The sequence below is a fragment of the Eschrichtius robustus genome, chromosome 11 (assembly GCF_028021215.1).
Source record: "Eschrichtius robustus isolate mEscRob2 chromosome 11, mEscRob2.pri, whole genome shotgun sequence".
Classification (NCBI taxonomy): Eukaryota; Metazoa; Chordata; class Mammalia; order Artiodactyla; family Eschrichtiidae; genus Eschrichtius; species Eschrichtius robustus.
In genome coordinates, this window is record NC_090834.1 from 61,457,994 (window position 1) to 61,479,200 (window position 21,207).

Consider the following 21,207-nt stretch of genomic DNA (forward strand, 5'->3'; position numbering starts at 1 on the left):
TATTATCTGGGCTAAATTATTCACATGTCTTTCTGTTTCTAAAGCCAGCCAGTCCAGATTTTCTATTCCATATTTTGAGCCCACCAGCGGGCCTCTTCTCAAATTAGCACCTACCTCCCTCACTGACAGTTTGACTCCTTCAGGAAGATTGCTTTGGATTATTTCCAAGAAAATCTCTGCAAATGTAGCACTCAAACCGCTGATCTGCAAAAGGAAAGAAGATGCTCTAAGAGAGGCACTGAAACCTAGGTGATTGGGCAGACATGGCAAGGGCTCAAATGTCAGCTCCAGCAGAGCTAGAGGGCCTTTGGGTGAAGGATTAACACCCAGAGCTGGTTTTGGAGCCCAGACTTTCCAGGATTTCTCTTGCTGATCTGCCAAGTTGTCTGGTTACTAAGATGGTCATGGCCAATATCTGCTCTTGTAGGCAATGAATGTCATAACTGGATCAAGAGGTCAAGTCCAGGATGACTTTCTGAATCAACTCAGGTTTACCCACATAGACCAGGACCTGTTGTTGTCAGACCCTGTGCTGAAAATCCAGAGTTAAATCAGATATGTGGTAGAAGGGCATGCAGGGGGCTGTAGGACCCCACAAGAGAAACACCTACCTAACAATCAGGAGGGTCAGAAAAAGCTTCCAAAAGAGGTAACATCTGGTTAGAGTCTTGAAATACAGGAGTAAATCGGGAGAATTCAACAGTAGTGTGGAGTTTTTTTTAAGGCAGAGGAAGCAATATTCAGTAAAACATGGAGGAATAGCACAGTACTAGGGAATTAAAACTAGTGCCATGTGTGGCCCGAATGAAAGGGGGTGTGAAGAAGAAAAGCAGGAGGAGTAACATGAAGGCACTTAGGTGCTAATCAAAAGAGTTCAAACTTTATCCTGTGAGCCTCAGTGGCAAGTTAGAGCTGTCATAAAATGTAGCTCAAATAATTTATTCCTGATAATATTTAAAGAACCAAGATTGTAAGTACTTTAATTATTTAAAAATTTAACATAGATTTAGGGTGTTACTACCTTAACATCCCTCTGGTTACCTTCCTGATATGTTTCTTGAGTGGATCAAAAAGGGGTGATGTCCATACATTGGAATATTACTCGGCAGTAAAAAGGAATGAAATACTGATACATGCTACAACATGGATGAACCTTGAAAACATTATGCTAAGTGAAAGAAGCTAGATATAAAAGGCCATATTTTATATAATTCCATTTGAAGAAATGCCTAGAAGAGATAAAACCATAGAAGTGGAAAGCAGATTAGTGGTTGCCAGGATCTAGGGGGATGGGGAAAGAGGAGTGACTGCTAATGGGTACAGAGCAAAAGGGGAGCCACTGAGGGGTTCTAGGCGGGAAAATGACATGATCACATTGATATGAGCGTAAAGCAGAGTGGATGGATCTGAAAGATTTTAAGGGGTAGAAGCCACTGAATTTGGAGAATGAATGGATACCCAAGGGCAAAGAAGGGTCAAGCATTAAGCTCAAAGGTGAGGAGGATTACAGGAAAAAAACATCAGTCCCTCTACAATTAGTTTTGTATACACTGAGTGAGGGCACCTGTGGAACATCTTAGTGGAGAAACCCGGTAGACAACTGGATAGCAGGTTTGAAGCTCAACCAAGAGATCGGGATAGAGAAAAGAACCAGGAGAGGCAAATACATTTCAAATTTCTCCCAGAGTACCTACCTGAACCACTCGCTCATGGGTGGTGAGAACTGAGTCCAGGAGCATTTTGCTGCCTTGGTCCTGCAACTGCAACACCTCCACGGTTTTGGTGGGCAACGCATAACTGTGGGAAGGAAGAGTCAGCTATTGGGAGGGTTCCCTTAAGCCACCAGCACCACTTCAGTCAGGGTAGTCCCTGAGTACAGCCACTACTGCATGCAGTAGCTCCTGCAATCTAAGGCTGTTTATCTTCAGCCAGGGGCAAAGTAACCAGATCCTCTTATGCCTCCTTCAGAAATCTCTAAACTCTGTGAGGGGACAGACCATGTCTAATACTTTCCTGCATCCCCAGTCATGCCTAATATAACACTCTGAATAAAACCTGGTGATTACTAAGTATTTACTGCTACTAAAGAATAGCCAGTTCTAAAAGAATCAAGGCTCATCACTAGGTACACTTTGGAGGCTAACCTTGGGTATTTCACCTCTTCTGAAGAAACGAGGCACGAAACCCAATCCTGCTCCAGTTCTATTTTTATTTTATTTTTAAATTTTTTGCCCGTGTCGTGCGGCATGTGGGGTCTTAGTTCCCGACCAGGGATCGAACCTGTGCCCCCTGCGATGGAAGCGTGGAGTCTTAACCACTGGACCGCCAGGGAAGTCCCCTGCTCCAGTTCTAGAGCAGGATTTCTCAACATCAGCACTACTGACCCTTTAGAACAGATAATTCTTGTTGTGGGGCTGGAGTATGCATCCCTAACCTCTACACCCAGAAAGTGCCAGTAGTACCCCCGAAGTGTTAACAATCAAAATTATCTCCAGACATTGTTAAATGTCCCCAGGTTGAGAACCATTGCTGTAGAGTCTCTGCTCACTACAGTCGGCTTTAGCAGATCTACATGCCACAGTAAAGAGTGCTGGACTTGGGGTCAAGTCTTGGCCCTGTCACTTATTAGCAATATTTACTTAGGCAAGTCCCTTCCCACTCTGGGCCTCAGTTTCTCCATGTATAAAGGGGATTACAATCTAGGTTTATATCAATAGACTATTGTGAGAATCAGATATGGTGATGAGATAGGACTGATGGCTACACAGAAATATGGTATTAGTGTGGTGTTCATCTTACCAAAAATTCCTCAAACTGAAGATAAATGGAATAATAATAACAACAGTAGGATTGCTGAATTTTCATGCCACACAAAGCTTCATCAATTAAGAGTAAGGAGCATGGCCCTCTACAGACTGCTACTAAAAGAAGTTTGGCGTAACGGAAAATGGATTAGAAACATGAGAGTCAGTACTGGATTTAAATGTTGGCTTTGCCACTTACTACCTATTTGACCTTGGACAAACTAATTCAGCTCTCTGAGTCTTAGTTTCTTCAGCTATTAAATGAAGATAATAATACCTAGTTCATAGGGTTGTAGCAATAATTAAATAAGATTACATAAGTAATTTGCCAGGCATACTGTGCCTACAAATGCCAATTTCCTTGCCCTTATAAACAGTGAGTAAATGCCAGGTACTGCAAACTTCCAGATAGCCTCCCTAAATAACATCCCCTTCCATTTTACAGCACAATCTCTTCAAATTTACCTTTGGTAATAACTTCCTTATATAAAAAAATTGGGGACTTCCCTGGCGGTCCAGTGGTTAAAACTCCATGCTTCCACTGCAGGGAGCATGGGTTCGATCCCTGGTCGGGGAACTAAGATCCCGAATGCTATGTGGTGCAGCCAAAAAAAAAAAAAAATTGGGATGCATTCATAGACTTGTTATGGAAAATCAAATAAGGTAATTATGTAAAAGTTTTCAGAAAAGTAAACAGCACTCTAAAATGCTCTTTTTCCTTTTTGACATTCCACAGATAAGACTGAATAAAGTGAGAATTGTTCATTCTTGCCACTAAACATGCATTTTATTCCTCAACACTTACAAGATTCCATTGATTTGTTTATTCATTCATTCACTCTTTCAACAAACATTTACTGAGATCCTGTTCTGTCCTAGGCAGTCTGGTGGGCACTATGCAGTCTATGCTTTCAAGGAGCTTGCTAAGAGTGTTTTGGAGAGACAGGTATGTACACAAACATCCGCACTACAGGAAGACAAAGGCAATATAAGTATGTACCAAACGTTACAGGGACAAGAGGGAGAGAAGGGGGAGAGCTTGGGGAAGGCTTCATAGGTGAGGTAGGGCTTTATCAAGATGTAAAGAATGAACATAGATGTTTGCCATTCCAAAAAACGGCATTCTACAAAAGTAAGGAGGCATGAGGCCCTCGAAGAGAACCAACAGAAAAACCAGACATAGTTCGATAAAAAAAAAATACTGAGAACTCTAGTCATTTCAAAGTAGAATAGGCCTTTGAGTAGTAAGAGTATAGGTATCTTTTTCTTTAGTATCTACTCTTTTCTGTACTTCCCAAATTTTCTGCAATAAACATTACTTGGATGATCAGATAGTAAAAACAGAAGGGAAGGGACTTCCCTGGTGGTCCAGTGGGTAAGACTCCACGCTCCCAATGCAGGGGGCCCGGGTTTGATCCCTGGTCAGGGAACTAGATCCCGCATGTGTGCTGCAACTAAGAGTTCACATGCCACAACTAAGAAGTCCGCACGATGCAACTAAAAAAAGATCCCACAGGCCGCAATGAAGATCCCGCATGCTGCAACTAAGACCCAGCACAGCCAAAATAAATAATAAATAAATAAATAAATAAATAAATAAATAAATATTTAAAAACAAAAAAACAAAAAAACAGAAGGGAAGAAATGAAGTAGTTGAATTTCAAAAGTCAACCTAACCTGACAAAATAGTGCTAGCTTTTAAGAGTACTGCTGGGATAGGACCCAAGGGACCCTGCTGGGATCCTAGGGAACTTAGAATCTGTGGACTCTACTATATATAAGTTATACCTCCATTTTAAAAAATGTAAGTGGATTAAAAAAAAAAAAAAGGAAAGAGCAGCCTTACAGAGAATGATGATGAATGATGCTTTTACTCTCCACAGAGAACAGGAGCTGGGTCAGCTTCAGGCTTGGAAACTGCTCCCAGATGAGTAAGATTTCCATCTCTCCAGACACCTGCTCAGCAAGGGATGCAGGCAAATTAAAGGACCCACAGGAGAGGCCCCTTCCTCTCATCTTCTGGGTGAGCTGCAGCTGCAGCAAGGCAGACCATTTATAGAACAAAAGCTAGCACACAGCTCCCCTGCTCAATTCCATCTCAAGGTCAGAGCCCTACCCCCAACTACTAAAGGAAAAATGGATCAAGATAAAATGAAAATCAGAAGAAAAGAAAATCATTTTATCTCTGAAAAGCTGGGCAGTAAGAATGCCTGATATGATGGTCTGAAAACCTCAATCAGTGCAGAGAAGTGAATTGCTAAAAATGAACATCTCTTTATGCTCTACTATTTGGAGCAAAGAACCAGGAAAGAGGCAAAAAGCAGCACGTCATTCATTCTGTTAACCTAGAATTCATGTTCATGCCTATTGGAACTCAATCCAAGTCAACAAATATTCATTCAGTGCCTACTATGTGTCAGGTACCGGGCAAGGTCTTAGCGTGACTGCTGATGAAGACAGAAACAATCCCTGCCTTACATATCTTAGAGTCCAATAATAGTCAAGTAATTATGAGGGTAAGGAATGAGCATTTTGAAAAGGAAGTTATATACCCTTTTTTAAAAAAATAAATTTATTTATTTTACTTATTTATTTTTGGCTGTGTTGGGTCTTCATTGCTGCGCGTGGGCTTTCTCTAGTTGCAGCGAGTGGGGGCTACTCTTCGTTGTGGTGCGCGGGTTTCTCATTGCGGTGGCTTCTCTTGTTGCAGAGCACAGGCTCTAGGTGCACGGGATTCAGTAGCTGTGCCACACAGGCTAAGTAGTTGTGGCTCACGGGCTCTAGAGCGCAGGCTCAGTAGTTGTGGCACATGGGCTCAGTTGCTCTGCGGCATGTGGGATCTTCCTGGACCAGGGCTTGAACCCGTGTCCCCTGCATTGGCAGGCGGATTCTTAACCACTGCGCCACCAGGGAAGCATATACCCTTTACTTCTCCTAAATATATAACATAAAGACCTAACTTAATGAGGTTCTCTGAAGAAGTGACATTTAAAATAAAGCCTAAGAAAAAAATAGGGGTTGATTAGCTGAAGGGGAAAGAGTATTCTAGGCTTTAGAGAGCATATGCAAAGGTCCTGAGGTGGGAAAGGACAAAAAACAAAGTCAGTGTAACTGGAGATAGAAGGAGAGGGAGAGAGAAGTGTGAGTTAAGGTGAGAGAGGCAAGCCCAGGCCATGGAGCACCTAGCCAGGTATGTGAGAAACTTTTATTTTGATCCTAAAGGAATGGGAGGCCTTGGAAGGAATTTAAGCATGAGAGTGACATGATCATATTTCCATTCTAGTAAGATTACACCAAAAGCAGTGTGGAGGACCAGTCAGAGGGAATTACGAATTTGGAGGAAAAGAAGTGGGTTCAAATCCAGACCTTGCCACTTATGACTATAGGCAAGCTTTTATTATATTAATAATAATAATAACAACAATAATAATAGCAGCCAACAGTTTCTGGACTTAGTTGTAAGCATTTTAAATATATTAACTCCCTTAATTTTCACAATAGCTTTATTAGATAGGTACTTTTATTAACCTCATTTTACAAATGAGGAAACCAAGACACAAAGAGGTTAAGGAAACTGCCCAATGTCACACAGTAAGAATGTAGCAGAACAAGAGCAAAACCTAAGCAGTCTGGCTCCAGAATCAATGTTTTGATCCACTATGGCAAGGTGCTTGTATGAATTAAGTAAAATAATATACAAAAAACATATTTAGCAGAGTGGCTGGCTGTTAGGATAGTAGGTGCTCAACAAATGTTACTGCTTGCCTGCCTTTACTCAAATGCAGCCAGAGCTTTTCACAGTAGGGTATTAAAAACAAAATATTTTTAAAAGTCCTTCTGAAAATTTAAAACACTATTCCAAGGAGCTGATCCACTGTAGGTATGATAACATTCTGTAAATGGCATTTAATGCCTCTTTGCCACCACCACGTCTGAGATGCTACCCCTAATCCCTGCCAGCTGAAAAACATCTCATTAATTACTAATAACAATAATATTATTTACAGAGTGTTTATAACGTTAAGTGCTATTATATATTTTCTTATTTAATTTTCAGAACTCAAAGAAATAGGAAAATTGTCATCCCCATTATGAAGACAAAGAAACTGAGGTTCAGAATTTCTCAAGGTCATATTGCTAATAACTGGTAGAACTAGGATTTAAATGCAGACAGTTTGATTCCAGAGCTTTTACTCTTAACCACTTGTTACTCAAAGTGTGATCCAAAGACAAGCTGCTGGTAAGCAAACTGCTTGTTATCAGTTCAAGACAAGATAAGAAGCATGAAACAGTCAGTAAACACACTTTAATTCAATCAACATTTTGTTTTCAATAGCAAGAGTTTCTTGATGAAGGAAGCAAAGCGTTAATGTACATTTTGGCATAAGCTCCTAATATCTTCGCAGAGTGGTACTTTGAGAAGCATTGCTCTAAATTATTATGCTACTCTGCCTCCTTGAACTTATATTAAACTTTATCTTTCACTTATCACTTCCACATTATAATTTTTTTTTTTTTGGTGTGTGTATGTGTGCACACACACATCACACATACTCTCCTTGAAATCGGGCATTTACCTTTGTATCCTCCAGTCAGAATGTCTAGTCCAATGCCTACCACAGAGCAAGAAGAGGCTCAACCAGCAGTTCTTTAATTAAGTACTTAAAAGCACTTTCATTAAACTTTAGGAAATGTATACTACACAACTGGATTGTGTAGTCATATTCAAGAACCTGTCATTCTTTCAAGAATGGCTTAATGTTCCCCATGTGGCAGGCTTTATGCTAGGTACTGAAGAAATGAAGAAGAACACAAGTCCCTATTTAGTCACAGGGGAAGGGAGCTGGCACATGAATAGATCATTACAGCCCAGAGCACTAAGTGACATGACAGAGGTATGTGTCAAGTGCTGAAAGAGCAACCAAGTCTCTGGGGCATCAGAAAAAGATAAAGCACATCTTTAGGCCTAAAACAATTGAAGTACTATCAGCTGTGAGAGCTAAAGTCACAGCTGATTATCCAGTCTTCTAAGGAGCACATTTAGCACAGTTATACTCTAAGTAATAAAGGTTTAAAAGTTCAAATTTGGCTTTAGGACTTAAAATAAAATACTATATAATTAAAAATACTGGAGTCAGGGAGAACTGGGTTAAATCCAGGCAACTTACTGGTTCTGTGAATTTTGGCCTTTCAGAGCCTTGGTTTACTCATCTATAAAATGGGAATATACTAATATCTAGTGAGTAAGAAAGTATAATTTTTGCCATATCCACATATTATGCCACGTATTACCTTGCTACAATGGCAAACCAACCACCCAAACTATTATTTATTAAATATTTTTCTTTAAATCAACTCACTTAAAAATTAATTTTAAAAAGAAACTTGAGGGCATCCCTGGTGGCGCAGTGGTTGAGAATCTGCCTGCCAATGCACGGGACATGGGTTCGAGCCCTGGTCTGGGAAGATCCCACATGCCGCGGAGCAACTAGGCCCGTGAGCCACAACTACTGAGCCTGCGCGTCTGGAGCCTGTGCTCCGCAACAAGAGAGGCCGCGATAATGAGAGGCCAGCGCACTGCGATGAAGAGTGGCCCCCACTTGCCGCAACTAGAGAAAGCCCTCGCACAGAAACGAAGACCCAACACAGCCATTAATTAATTAATTAATTAATTAATTAATTAATTAAAAAAAAGAAACTTGAGATGTGGAACAACTGGAACTCATGTTGCTGGTTAGAGTGAAAAGTGGTATGGCCACTGTGGAAAACAGCTTGGCAGTTTCTTACACATTTAAAAGTACAGGACTTCCCTGTGGTGCAGTGGTTAAGAATCTGACTGTCAATGCAGGGGACACGGGTTCGAGCCCTGGTCCGGGAAGATCCCACATGCTGCAGAGCAACTAAGCCCGTGCGCCACAACTACTGAGCCTGCGCACCACAACTACTGAACCTGCACACCACAGCTACTGAAGCCCACACACCTACAGCCCATGCTCCGCAGCAAGAGAAGCCACCACAAGGAGAAGCCCACTCACCACAACAAAGAGTAGTCCCTGCTCACCGCAACTAGAGAAAGCCCGCGTGCAGTGACGAAGACCCAACATGGCCAATAAATAAATAAATAAATAAATTTATTTTAAAACTAAATAAAAATAAAAATACACCACTCTTACCATTTGACCCAGCAATCACACTCCTAGAGAAATGAAAACTTCTGTTCTCACAAACACCTGTACATGTTTCTGGTAGCTCTATTTGTAACTGCCCGAAACTGGAAACAACACAAATGTCCTTCAGATGAATAAACAAACTGTGGTACATCCATTCAATGAAATGCTACTCAGCAACAAAAAGGAACAAACTACTTGACACAGGCAACAACATGGATGAATCTCAAATACATTATGCTAAGTGAAAGAAGCCAGACTCAAATGGAAAAATACTGTATGATTCCATTTATATGACATTTTGGAAAAGGCAAAACTACAAGGACATAAAATAAATCAATAGTTGCAGGGACTGGGGGTGGGACAAGGGATTGACTACAAAGGGAGGGATTTTCATCATCTTGGGATGATGAAAATGTTCTATATCCTGATTATGATGGTATTTATTCTACTGCATGCATTTGTCAAAACTCACAGAAACTGTTCACTAAAAGGGTGAATTTTACTAATGTAAATTATACCTCAATAAGCCTGACTTTATATCACTACAATAAATAGAAAAACAAGTATCAGTTGACATAAATAGAAGGTAAGCTAAAAATAAATAGAGTGAAAACGAAACAATGTTATAAAATTCTAGCTAGATGGTGGTGCTTGCCAAGACTCTGAGCCTGAGGTCCCCTCTTTCTTATAAAGATAAGGAAGTACTTCAGCGGTGTTAAGGACATACCAGCACAACACGAAGAATCTCTGCTTGACATAATTAGGTTTAAAAAGAATTAAAAAGGGAAGAAATTTCTCGCCACGTGATTTAATGTTATCTAAGGCAAACCACAGGGCATCCCACACTTTCTCAAACATTCAGATAAGATATGTAAAGTGCCTGGCTTGGCATAGCTGGTCAGTAAATGTTAGTTCTCCTCCCCTACGTTTTCCAGCAAACCCAAAGAGTATGTAAAAAGCAGAGGAGGGGAAGAATATCTATATAAATGGGGAGATATACCATGTTAATGGATCAGAGGACTCAAAATAGATGTCAATTCTCCTCAAATTGATCCTCAGATTCAACACACCCCATCAAAATTCCATCAGGCTCTTTTCTGTAGAAATCAACAAGCTAATTCTAAAATTTTAATGAAAAACCCAGGGACCTAAAATAGCCAAAATAATTTTGAATAAAGAACAAAGTTGCTTTTTCAGTAATCAAGCTACTGTAATCAAGATAGTGTTGTATGGGGAATTCCCTGGCGGTCCAGTGGTTAGGACTCGGCGCTTTCACTGTCGTGGCAGTGGTTCAATCCCTGGTCAGGTAACTAAGATCCCACAATCTGCGCAGTGCAGCCAAAAAAAAAAAAAAGAAGAAGAAGAAGAAAATAAAGCCACTATGAAATACCACCATATATCTCCTAGAACAGCTTTAAAAAAATGTGACAAACCAAGTGCTGACCAGGGTAAGGAGTTATTGAAACTCTCATATACTGATGGTGGGAATACAAAATAGGACAGCCACTCTGGAAAAAGTTTGGCAGTTTCTTATAAAGTTAAACATACATTCACCATACAACCCAACAATCCCAGGCTTAGGTAGTTATTGAAGAGGAAGGAAGACACACGCCCCTACAAAACTGGTATGAGAAAGCTTATGGCAGCTTTATTCATAATTACCAATAAACTAGAAACAATCCAAATGTATATCAATTGGTGAATGCATAAACCAATTAAGGTTCACCATTTAATGCAATACTATTCAGCAACAGAATACTTGCAAAAGCCCAGATGAATCTTAAACCCATTATGCTAAGTGAAAGAGGCCAGAAACAAACAGCTACATACTGTATGATTCCATTTATATGATATTCTGGAGAACTTAAAACAATAGGGACAGAAAATCAATCAGTGGTTGCCAGGGACTTGAGAGGAAAGAGAGAGGAAATTGACTACACCTTGGGCACCCAGCAACTTTTTGTTTTAAGAACTTAATGGACTTGTTCTATATTTTGATTGTGGCAAACTATATACCTAAAAAGAGTGAATTTTACTACATGTAAATTATATCTCAAAACTTCATTTAACAATAATAAAGCAGAGCATACTACCCACACCAAGAACATCCCATGCAAAGGCATCTTTCATACCTTTCCTCGACTTTAATGGAGAGATGGTTGCAGAGGTTGTGAACATATTGGGCATAACTCTCTGCCAGGGCCATATCATATGCAGTCAGGTGAATGTTTAAAACCCCATATTCATAATCTGTCCCCAAATTAATGGGTCTCACTTCCACTTTTCCCCTCTTCTTCCTGGGCTGAACAGGAAACAAAAGAGAAAGAAACTAAATCAAAGTATTGTACAAGAAATTCTAACCATACCGTCTTGATATATATATATATACATTAAAAAAATCAATCTTTCAATTAAATTTGTTTACCATTTTTCTCTCAGGTTACCCTACCTATAAACTGAACTTTTCCTGGGAAGGAATGGGCAGCCTCCGTTGACACTCTGGGCTGTAGCATCAGTCAATGAAAGGAGAGGGAATATTGCTGGCATTATTTAACATAAATACATGTGACTGTCTTCTGCCATTAACTAGTTTTGAGACTCACCTTCCAAATCTGGCCCTCAGTTTCCCAATTTTTTTTTTTTAAGGATTCTTTTTTTTTTTTAAATTAATTAATTAATTAATTAATTTTTGGCTGTGTTAGGTCTTCGTTTCTGTGCGAGGAATCTCTCTAGTTGCGGCAAGCGGGGGCCACTCCTCATCGCGGTGCGTGGGCCTCTCACTATCGCGGCCTCTCTTGTTGCAGAGCACAGGCTCCAGACTAGCAGGCTCAGTAGTTGTGGCTCACGGGCCCAGCTGCTCCGCGGCATGTGGGATCTTCCCAGGCCAGGGTTCGAACCCGTGTCCCCTGCATTGGCAGGCAGATTCTCAACCACTGCGCCACCAGGGAAGCCCTCAATTTTTATATTAATGGGGTTATGCTAGATAACAGATTCTTAAGGATTTTTTTTTTTTTTTTTGGCCATGCCGCACAGCTTGTGAGATCTTAGTTCCCTGACCAGGGATTGAACCGGGGCCCTTGGCAGTGAGAGCACAGAGTCCTAACCACTGGACCGCCAGGGAATTCCCAACAGATTCTTTTTTTTTTTTTAAATACATTTATTTATTTATTCACTTATTTTTGGCTGCGTTGGGTCTTCGTTGCTGCGCACGGGCTTTCTCTAGTTCCAGAGAGCGGGGGCTACTCTTCGTTGCGGTGCGCGGGCTCCTTCTCATCGCGGTGGCTTCTCATGTTGCCGAGCACCGGCTCTATGCATGCAGGCGGGCTCAGTAGTTGCCACTCACGGACTCTAGAGTGCAGGCTCAGTAGTTGTGGCACTTGGGCTTAGTTGCTCCGTGGTATGTGGGATCTTCCCGGACCAGGGCTTGAACCCGTGTCCCCTGCATTGGCAGGCGGATTCTTAACCTCTGTGCCACTAGGGAAGCCCTCCCAACAGATTCTTAATCTAGAATCCATAAAGGAATTTCAAGGGGTGTGTCAACCCCAAAACTTATAAGCAAAATTTTACATGTGTGCACATTTTTTCTAAGGAGAGAATCTTAACTTTCATCGGAATCTTAAAGAAATCAATCACAAGGAAGTGCAGAATTACTTCTCTTCCAGCCCTCCTAGCTTTGAAATTCTGCAGTCCAATTATTTAGACAGCCTTCCTTTTAAAAACTTAGAGGCAGACAAATTATTTTATTTCTATCCTTCTCTTTCATATAAAGTATTGCTTCACTACATATCAACCTGTGCAAACTGCTGTAAAAAGTATGAGCCCTGGGAAAACAGATATGTAACACAACATAGATCAGGATCAAGAAAGCTTCTCAACCAGAAATAATTTAACCTAAATGCCCATCAGGAGGGGAACTTGTTAAATAAAACATGGCACATCCATTCAATAGTACATTATGCAGCTGTAAGAAGATATAAGGAACTTCCTTATGTACTGATACAGAAAGGTTTTTAAGATAAATTAAATGATAAAAGCAGACTGTAGAATAATGTTTTCAGAATACTGCCATACGTATACAAAGGGTGGGTGGGGGAGAACAGATGTGTGTGTTTAATTACTTACATATTTATTTGTTTGCATATCAAAAAAATAACTCTGGAAGGATACACAAAAATACTAATACCATTGGCTGCCTATGAGGGAGGGAACTGTATGGCTGGGGCACAGGGATGGGAAGTAGACTTTTTAACTATTTCCCTTCTATATTTTTTGAATTTTTAATAATATGAATCTTTTATCAATTCAAAGTTAGAATCTTAAAATCTACCTTGCTTTTAAAAATTTTTTAGTAAAAATGTTTTTACAATATTCATACTAAAAATGCATAAATAAGTACACAGCTCAATGAATTTTCAAAGTGAAAATACCTGTATAAACAGTATCTTGAACAAGAAACAGACCACTACCAGCACCCCCAAATTGGTGACCACTATTCTGACTTCTAATACCATATGCTTATTTTGCCTTTTTTCTAAATTTGTGAAAATGGAATAATATACTATGTTCTCTTTTGTGTCCAGCTTCTTTAACTCATTATGTTTGTAAGATTCGTCATGTTTTAGGTGAAACAGGAATTCTTTCCTTCTCATTGCCGCAGTAAGTCTATTATATGAATATGTTATAGTTTATTTACCCTTTTTACTGTAGGTGGAAATTAGAGTTGTTTCCAGTGTGGAGCCATTATGAACAGTACTGCTACCAATGTTTTTGCATGTATCTTTCAGTGAACATATGTATGTATTTCTATTGGGGATATACCCAGAACTTGAACTACTGAGTTACAGACAATGTAGAGGTTCATCTTTAATAAGTTCTCTGTTTTTCAAAGTGGTTTCCAATTTAGACTCTAACCAGCAGTACATGAAAGTTCTAGTTGCTCTACATTCTTGCCAATACTTGCAAAACTTAGTATAGTCAGGTTTTCTGGTCGGTTTCTTTTAGCCATTCTGGTTGGTATGAAGTGGTAATGCATTGAGACTTTAACTTGCATTTCCTTTAAGTCTACTGAACCTGAGCGTGTTCCCATATGTCCACTGGCCATTTGGATATTCTCTTTTATAACCTGCCTATTCAAGTATTTTGCCCATTTTTTAGATTGGGTTGTCTTCCTTTCTCTTACTGATTTGCAGAGGTTCCTTCTATATTCTAGACATGATCCTTTGTTAAACGTACATGTTGCAAATATCTTCTTCCTCCCTGTGTCTTCCTTTTTCACTTTTTAATGGTGCATTTTGATGAGCAAAAATTCTTATTTTTAATGTAGTCCAATTTACTCATTTTTTTCTTTTATATTTATAGAGACTTTTGTGTCCTGTTTAAGAAATCTTTGCTTACCTTAAGATCACGAGGATATTCTTATATGTTATCTTCTAGAAGTTTGATTATTTTAATATTTACATTTAGATCTACAATCATTTTAAGTGATTTTTGTGTACAGTGTGAAATAGGAGTCAAGTCAGTTTTTTTCACCTGACTATTCAATCCAATTGACCCAAGTACCCCAGCACCATTGCAATGCAGTGTCACTTATGTCATATAATAAATGTTCAGAGCTACCTGGATCTGTTTCTATATTCTTTATCCTGCTCCATTGGGCTATTTGTCTATTCTTGAGCTAATACCACACTGTCTTAATTATTGGAGATTTAGAATAAATCTTGCTATTTGGTAGAAATTTTTTTTAAAGAAAAAAATGGGGTGGGGATCTATTTACATGTCTTAAGTCATCCCTATCTAACAGCCAACAGCCTAGTTACTGCCACAGCAGAGGTGTTCCTGGCAGAGCACCTAGAGTGGTTCTCTCACATCAATGCTCTCCAGGTCAGTCTAAGAGAGCAGGGGCCCAATCTGGGGAAACAGAGGGAGGACCAAGAAATGGTCCTTTCACAAGGCCGGTAAAACTGATGACAAACCTGATCTCACGGGGATATTCTGAGAACTGAACAAAACACTGTATATAGTTAATTCAACCTGTGGCACATATTTAAACACTCAATAAACATTAACTTTTATTATTATTTTTTCATTTTCATATTCCTCACATCTAGCACAGGGCCCAGCAGAGAGACAACATGCAGTGAATCACTATTTTAGAATTTTAGAATAGGATGGCATTTAGAGATAACTTTTTCCCAGTTCTTCATCCTTGCAGGGAAGAATATGAAGCCCAAAGAGATTAAATATGTCCCCCAGAGTCACACAGCCACACAGGACAGATCCTAGGAACTAACCCAGACCTCCTGACTCCCAATGCAGAAATTTTTCCACTGAAGCCTCCGCATTATTAAAGGTCTTAACAGTGGTAGTCACCCCAGGGTCCTAGACTTTGCTATGAGTGAGAAGCCAACTTCTATAACCAACCATCAAGGTGCAGGGGTTTGATATGGACACCAAGGGGGGAAAACTGTGGTGGGGTGGGGATGGTGGTGTGCTGAATTGGGCGATTGGGATTGACATGTATACACTGATGTGTATAAAATTGATGACTAATAAGAACCTGCAGTATTAAAAAAAAACAAACAAAACAACTAATACTAAACTTTCATTGGGTTATTTGTATGGAAATATGTTAATATAAATGTTTCAGACATTACATGAAATTTCTAAAAATCTTATGTGTTCTGGTATAATGTTATAAGTCATAATCCTAGTTATTACTTTAAAATGTATATCTCAGAAATAACTAATTTTCTTGTCAACTGCATTATTATGAACTTTCATCAAATCTTTAACCGTGGTCATTTTTAAGTCTTTTGTCATTTACAGACAGTTCTGGGTATACTCTGATGCTTTTGCAAATATGTTCCTATAAAAGGGTTTCACCTTCAAGAAATTCATGGAAAAGACTCTGACAAGTACAGGTTTCTGGTAACTGACTGTAATGCTGAACTGAATGAATAAGCATTTTCAGAATTCTAATGAAAAACTGATGAACTCATAAAAGTGCTAACAAAAGATCAAGATAAAAAAAAAATTAATTACATGGGACTGAGTGAACTGATGAGGATGAGTATAATTTTTGTGACTTTCTGTTTGAATCAAAAAAAAAAAATCCCACAAGGACTCAGAGGCAAAGAATATACAAATCAATTTTCACTGCAAAGTAAAGGAGCTGTTACAGTGGAGGATTACTGGACTGAATGTCAATATTATGACATAGTATGAGTGTGTTTCATGTTTGGTAATTGCAATCATTGTTGCTTTTGTTGTGGTCATCCATGTACAATGCTTGGTGTCAGTCTATTTATCTCTTGTAAAAATAAAATACAGTGTGTGTGTGTGGAAAAAAAAAAAAAGGTGCAGGGGTTTGGCTCTCCTGCAGAGCCCACCATACCAGAGGCCAAATGCAGCCATCCAGACTTCTCATCATGACAGCACTGCAGTCAGAGCTGTGAAGAATGCTAAAGTCAGAATGCAAAGGGGAGTGGCTGAAATTTTCCAGCAGGGAAGGGAGGAGCTTCTTTGAAGCCTGCAGGAGGCTTTTCTTTACCAGGGAAAATGCCAGGGCTCTTCAAAGGTGTCACTTTAGGAGAACAAAAAGAAGAAAGCTGATTCTAGTATCCCTCTTGGCATCTCACTTGCTTTTCCATGTTGGCCTAGATCTGTCTGGACCAATCCACACCATCAGGAGTCCACTGTGATATTATATTTCAGTTCTGAGCCAGGGCACAGCATACCCAGCAAGAGCTTGAGTGCATGAGATTTCAGACACCAGTTCCTGTAATTTTACCTGCTCAATCTTTCTCATCCCCTCCTTTTTATTCTTATTGCCTGAGTTCAGACCTTCATGACTGCCATGGGGAGCTATTAAAGATATCTGTGCAAGGGATGTACATGACTAGGGCTGTGTTTTGGGAAGGCCACCCTGACTGCCCAGGAAGGAGAGCTAGGCAGGAAAGGAATGGAGGCTACGAGAAAGACGGCAGGGAAGATGGACTACTGTCCACCATCAAACTTTGGTACTCCTGTGACTGACCTGGATTCACCGTGAGTTGGCCCAGGGCGGCCATCCTTGGATCCCTGTAGAAGCACAATATGATGCCCAAAATGGGCCATGGGATAAATCACTAAACCATTTTTGTACAGAAATATCCATATTACTCCTATTTTACAGACAGAAAACTGAGGTCCTCTGAAGGATGTTATTTGGCCAAGGCTACTGGAAAACTTTGCTGGCAAAGAACAGATAGAGAAAGGACTCAGATTAGAATCACAGACTGTTATAGCTGGAAGGTAACTTAGAGATAACTTAGTTTCTCCTTCCTTCCTCCCCTAATTTTATATAAGGGGGAAGTCGAGGTCCAGAAAGGGGAAATGACTTGTTTAAACGTTACAACAGTAAGGAAATGGAAAAGGCAACCGCTATATGTCTAGCCATGGCTAGAAGCTGAGTCTGTGGCCCCAAACCCAGGGTCTCTCCTCTAGATTCTGCAAAAGTGATGATAGTAGCTGCCTATCACTATAGGTGGCATTCTCTAGGGTGGGAAAGTTGAGAAGAAATTGTATCATCTTAATCCTCAAATGAAAAGCTGACAGGCCTGCAGCATATGCAGCTTCCAGAAATTCTGCTGATGGAAATTTTAAAAGCTACACCTGGGGACTTAAATGATTTGGTGATGGTACTCTGAACAGTCCATAATGAGCCGTAGGGTGCACAGAAATCAAGTGGTTATGTTTATAACTCAGTGTAGCACACTCAAGAAATGTACACCAAACAGAAGGCCTGACCCTGACTGGGATGGCAGAGAGGCTCAGCCTGGTGCTGCATAAAGAGCCCTAGACTTAAGATGGAAGCCAAAGAAAATCTGGGGGACTTCCCTGGCAGTCCAGTGGTTAAGACTCCGCGGTTCCACTGCAGGGAGCACGGGTTTGATCCCTGGTTGGGGAACTAAGATCCTGCATGCTGCACAGCATGGCCGAAAAAAAAAAAAAAAGAAAATCTGGGCTCAAGTACTGTCTTAGTCACTACATGACATTGAGTGACCTCTCTAGGTGTCAGTGTCTTCATCTGTAACACCTAAGGTTCTTGTGAAGCTCAAAATAGTGAATTTATGTGAAATGGAAATAGCATGGACATTAGATGGATTCGGACCACTGTCAGTTCAAATAATGGCTCTGGAAATTACTAGCCACTTGGGCAAGTTATTTAATGAGTCTTAGATTCCTTAAACAGGGTCCTTAATAACCACAGCATATCTGAGGATTAAATAAAACATACCAATAAATAAATAAATAAATAAAACATACCATTTGTAATACTGTAAAATGAAATAATGCTTTTAAAGCCTGGCACACAGTGGTTACACGTCTGGTATATAGTAGTTGCTCAGTAAGTGGTATCTTTAAAGAGAGATTGAGTAATGTACACAGATAGGATATTATTTTTACTACAAATTGGAGGTAAGCATGCTCCTAGTATCCTATTGGTATGCTTTACAGAATGAGACATTTATTAAGCACCTGCTGTGTGCAAAGTGCTGATTCAACCACTCTAAGGAAAGAGACCAAAGAAAGAGAAAACACAGTCCCAGCTCTAAAGAGGCTTACAGTTCAGAGAAAGAGAGAGAGAGAAGACACACGTGAAAGAACCAGTCGTCCCAGGACTTCCCTGGTGGCACAGTGGTGAAGAATCCGCCTGCCCATGCCAGGGACACGGGTTCGAGCCCTGGTCCGGGAAGATCCCACATACCGCGGAACAACAAAGCCTGTGCGCCACAACTACTGAGCCCACGTGCCGCAACTACTGAAGACCGCCCACCTAAAGCCTGTGCTCCACAACAAGAGAAGCCACTTCAATGAGAAGCCCGCGCACCACAACGAAGAGCAGCCCCCGCTCGCCGCAACTAGAGAAAGCCCATGCACAGCAACGAAGACCCAATGCAGCCAAAAATAAATTAATTAATTTAAAAGAAAAAAGAAGAAAAAGAACCAATGCTCTCAATTTAATCGTAACAAGCAGCCCACCTCCCATGGCAAGTTCAACACAAGCTACCTTGCTGCACCATGTCAATTAAAACCCAAGAGCAATGACCTCAGGTGGCCGCAGCTGAAAGTGCAATGATCAGGTCAGTACTCCTAGGTTTTTTGCGTGACATATAAGGGTATATAGTAGTTCCTCAATAAATGGCAACTTTTAAAAAAGTTGATCTAGACCTGTCTACTTCTCAAGTCTCATGTCCCATCATCCTCTAGTGCCCACTTGAGATTCCAGGATTAACAAACTGCTAAAAGTTTCCCAACTGCATCTCCAGGATCAATGACTTTCCACCTTTGCCCAGAATGTTTCCCCTCCCTGCAGAGTCTGACTCTTCACCCAACATCCTCAATGTGAGTTAACTCCTAGTAATTTTTTGTTGCTGTTGTTGTTGCTTTTTGCGGCACCCACGCGGCATGCAGGATCTTCGTTCCCGGATCAGGGATGGAACCCGTGCCCCCTGCAGTGGAGGCGTGGCATCTTAACCACTGGACCGAAAGAGAAGTCCCTCCTAGTCATTTTTTAAGACTCTGTTCATGCTCTTCCAGGAAGCCTTCCCTCATTCCTCATGCTGAGTTAGGTACTACTCCTATGTGTTCCCATAGCAACCCCCTCCCCATTATACACCACTATCACTTATCACATGTATCCACTTATTCAACAAATATTTTCTAACCAATAGTGATAAGCCAGACCAGGGTTAGCAATGGGGATATGATAGTAAATAAGACAGCCATAGTCTCTGCTTGCTGAAACTTGGGAAAGGCATACATAGAACAATTATAAGAAGATGCATGTTTTGAGGGAGGAAAATAGAGTGCTATGGGATTGTAAAAAGAAGGACTAATGCCATCATCAGCATCATCATTATCACCACCAGTAACTACTTATGGGCTCCATGTTTCAGACACTGTGCTAAGTACTTAAAACTTTCTTTTTTAACTTACTTCTCACAAAGCATTTAAATAACATGGTTATTTAAAGGCAAGAAAATTGTGGCTTGTAAAGTTAAGTAACTTACCCAAGGACATACACTAGTAAGCATAAGAACTGAATCTTTAACTTGGGTCTGCCTAATTCTAAAACATTTCTCTTAATCTCCGTCTTTCTCTTTAAGGAAGGTATGCAGAGCCTGCCAGTTTCCTCAATATCTATTCTCTCTTTTCTCTTTAATCACAGACCTGCTGAATTTTACCTGGGCACATGACCATTTATAAAAAAAATTACATTTCCCAACCAATCTTGCAGCTGGGTATGGTTTTGTGACCAAGCTCTGGCCAGTGGGATACGAGCTAACGCATACTGCTTTCCCTTTCCCCTTCCTGCTGGTTGGAATGTGGACATGAAGGCTTAAGTGCAAGCAGCCATCTCAGACTATGAGATAGAAGCAGTATGATAAGTGTTGCAAAACAAAAGGCAGGAATATCTACCTATACTTTATATGACAGAAAAATAAACTCTATCTTGTTTAAGCCCCTTGATTGAGTGGATCTCCCTCTTATGGCAGCCAAACCACTACCTCAATAAGAAAGTATTATGTCTCATTCATTTCTCTATTCCTAGAGCCCAGCAATATTAAATGTTGAGTTGAGCTGAATTAAATTCTGGTTCTAATTCTGTTATTTACTAGCCATATGGTCATAGAGAAATCACTTATGCTCCTCAGTTTCCTTTTCTGCCCAGTCTACCTCACAGGATAGTTGGTGAAGCAAAAAGCATGGTTTTCAAATCTGTTGGTTACAAAGGGCCTAAGAAAAAACTCACGTTTCCCTTTGTGAAGCACATGAAATACTCATCAATGTGCTTTCATTGTATAAAACAAGAATGACTTAACTAGCAGAAAATATGGTTATATTATATAAATGGAGTTCTCTGCATTTCAAAAAATATGAAAACATATGAGTTTCTCTGTTAACATTTATTTTCATCAAGTAAAACTGATGGGAGAAAAACTTGAAATTTAGAAAATTCTATCCATTAACTTAATTGTCTTTCTAAAATGTGGAAGATTGCCATTATTAAACCTGAGGAGAGGTTCCATTCTAGGATCACCAGTGTTCCAAGGGCCTATGGTTTGAGAGGCACTGAGATAATGGATGTGAAAGCACTTTTAAAATGGAAAGAGATCATTACTTTTACTCATATCAAATATGAATCTCTCTAAAACTCTGACACTGTTGTAATTTAGCAGAACAGGCAA

The 21,207-nt window shown here is 40.1% G+C and overlaps 1 protein-coding gene across 1 annotated transcript in view; it reads right to left on the minus strand.

Annotated features, from left to right (window-relative positions):
* The window catches only part of MRPL48 (mitochondrial ribosomal protein L48), a 50,075-nt gene that overhangs the window by 1,343 nt on the left and 27,525 nt on the right, over nucleotides 1-21,207 (minus strand). Inside the window, exons 5-7 of the mRNA XM_068554853.1 lie at nucleotides 11,107-11,276; nucleotides 1,695-1,797; nucleotides 115-204 (exon numbers count right to left, since the gene is read on the minus strand). Of these exons, the coding sequence (XP_068410954.1) occupies nucleotides 115-204; nucleotides 1,695-1,797; nucleotides 11,107-11,276 (363 nt within the window). The remainder of the gene's footprint in view (nucleotides 1-114; nucleotides 205-1,694; nucleotides 1,798-11,106; nucleotides 11,277-21,207) is intronic.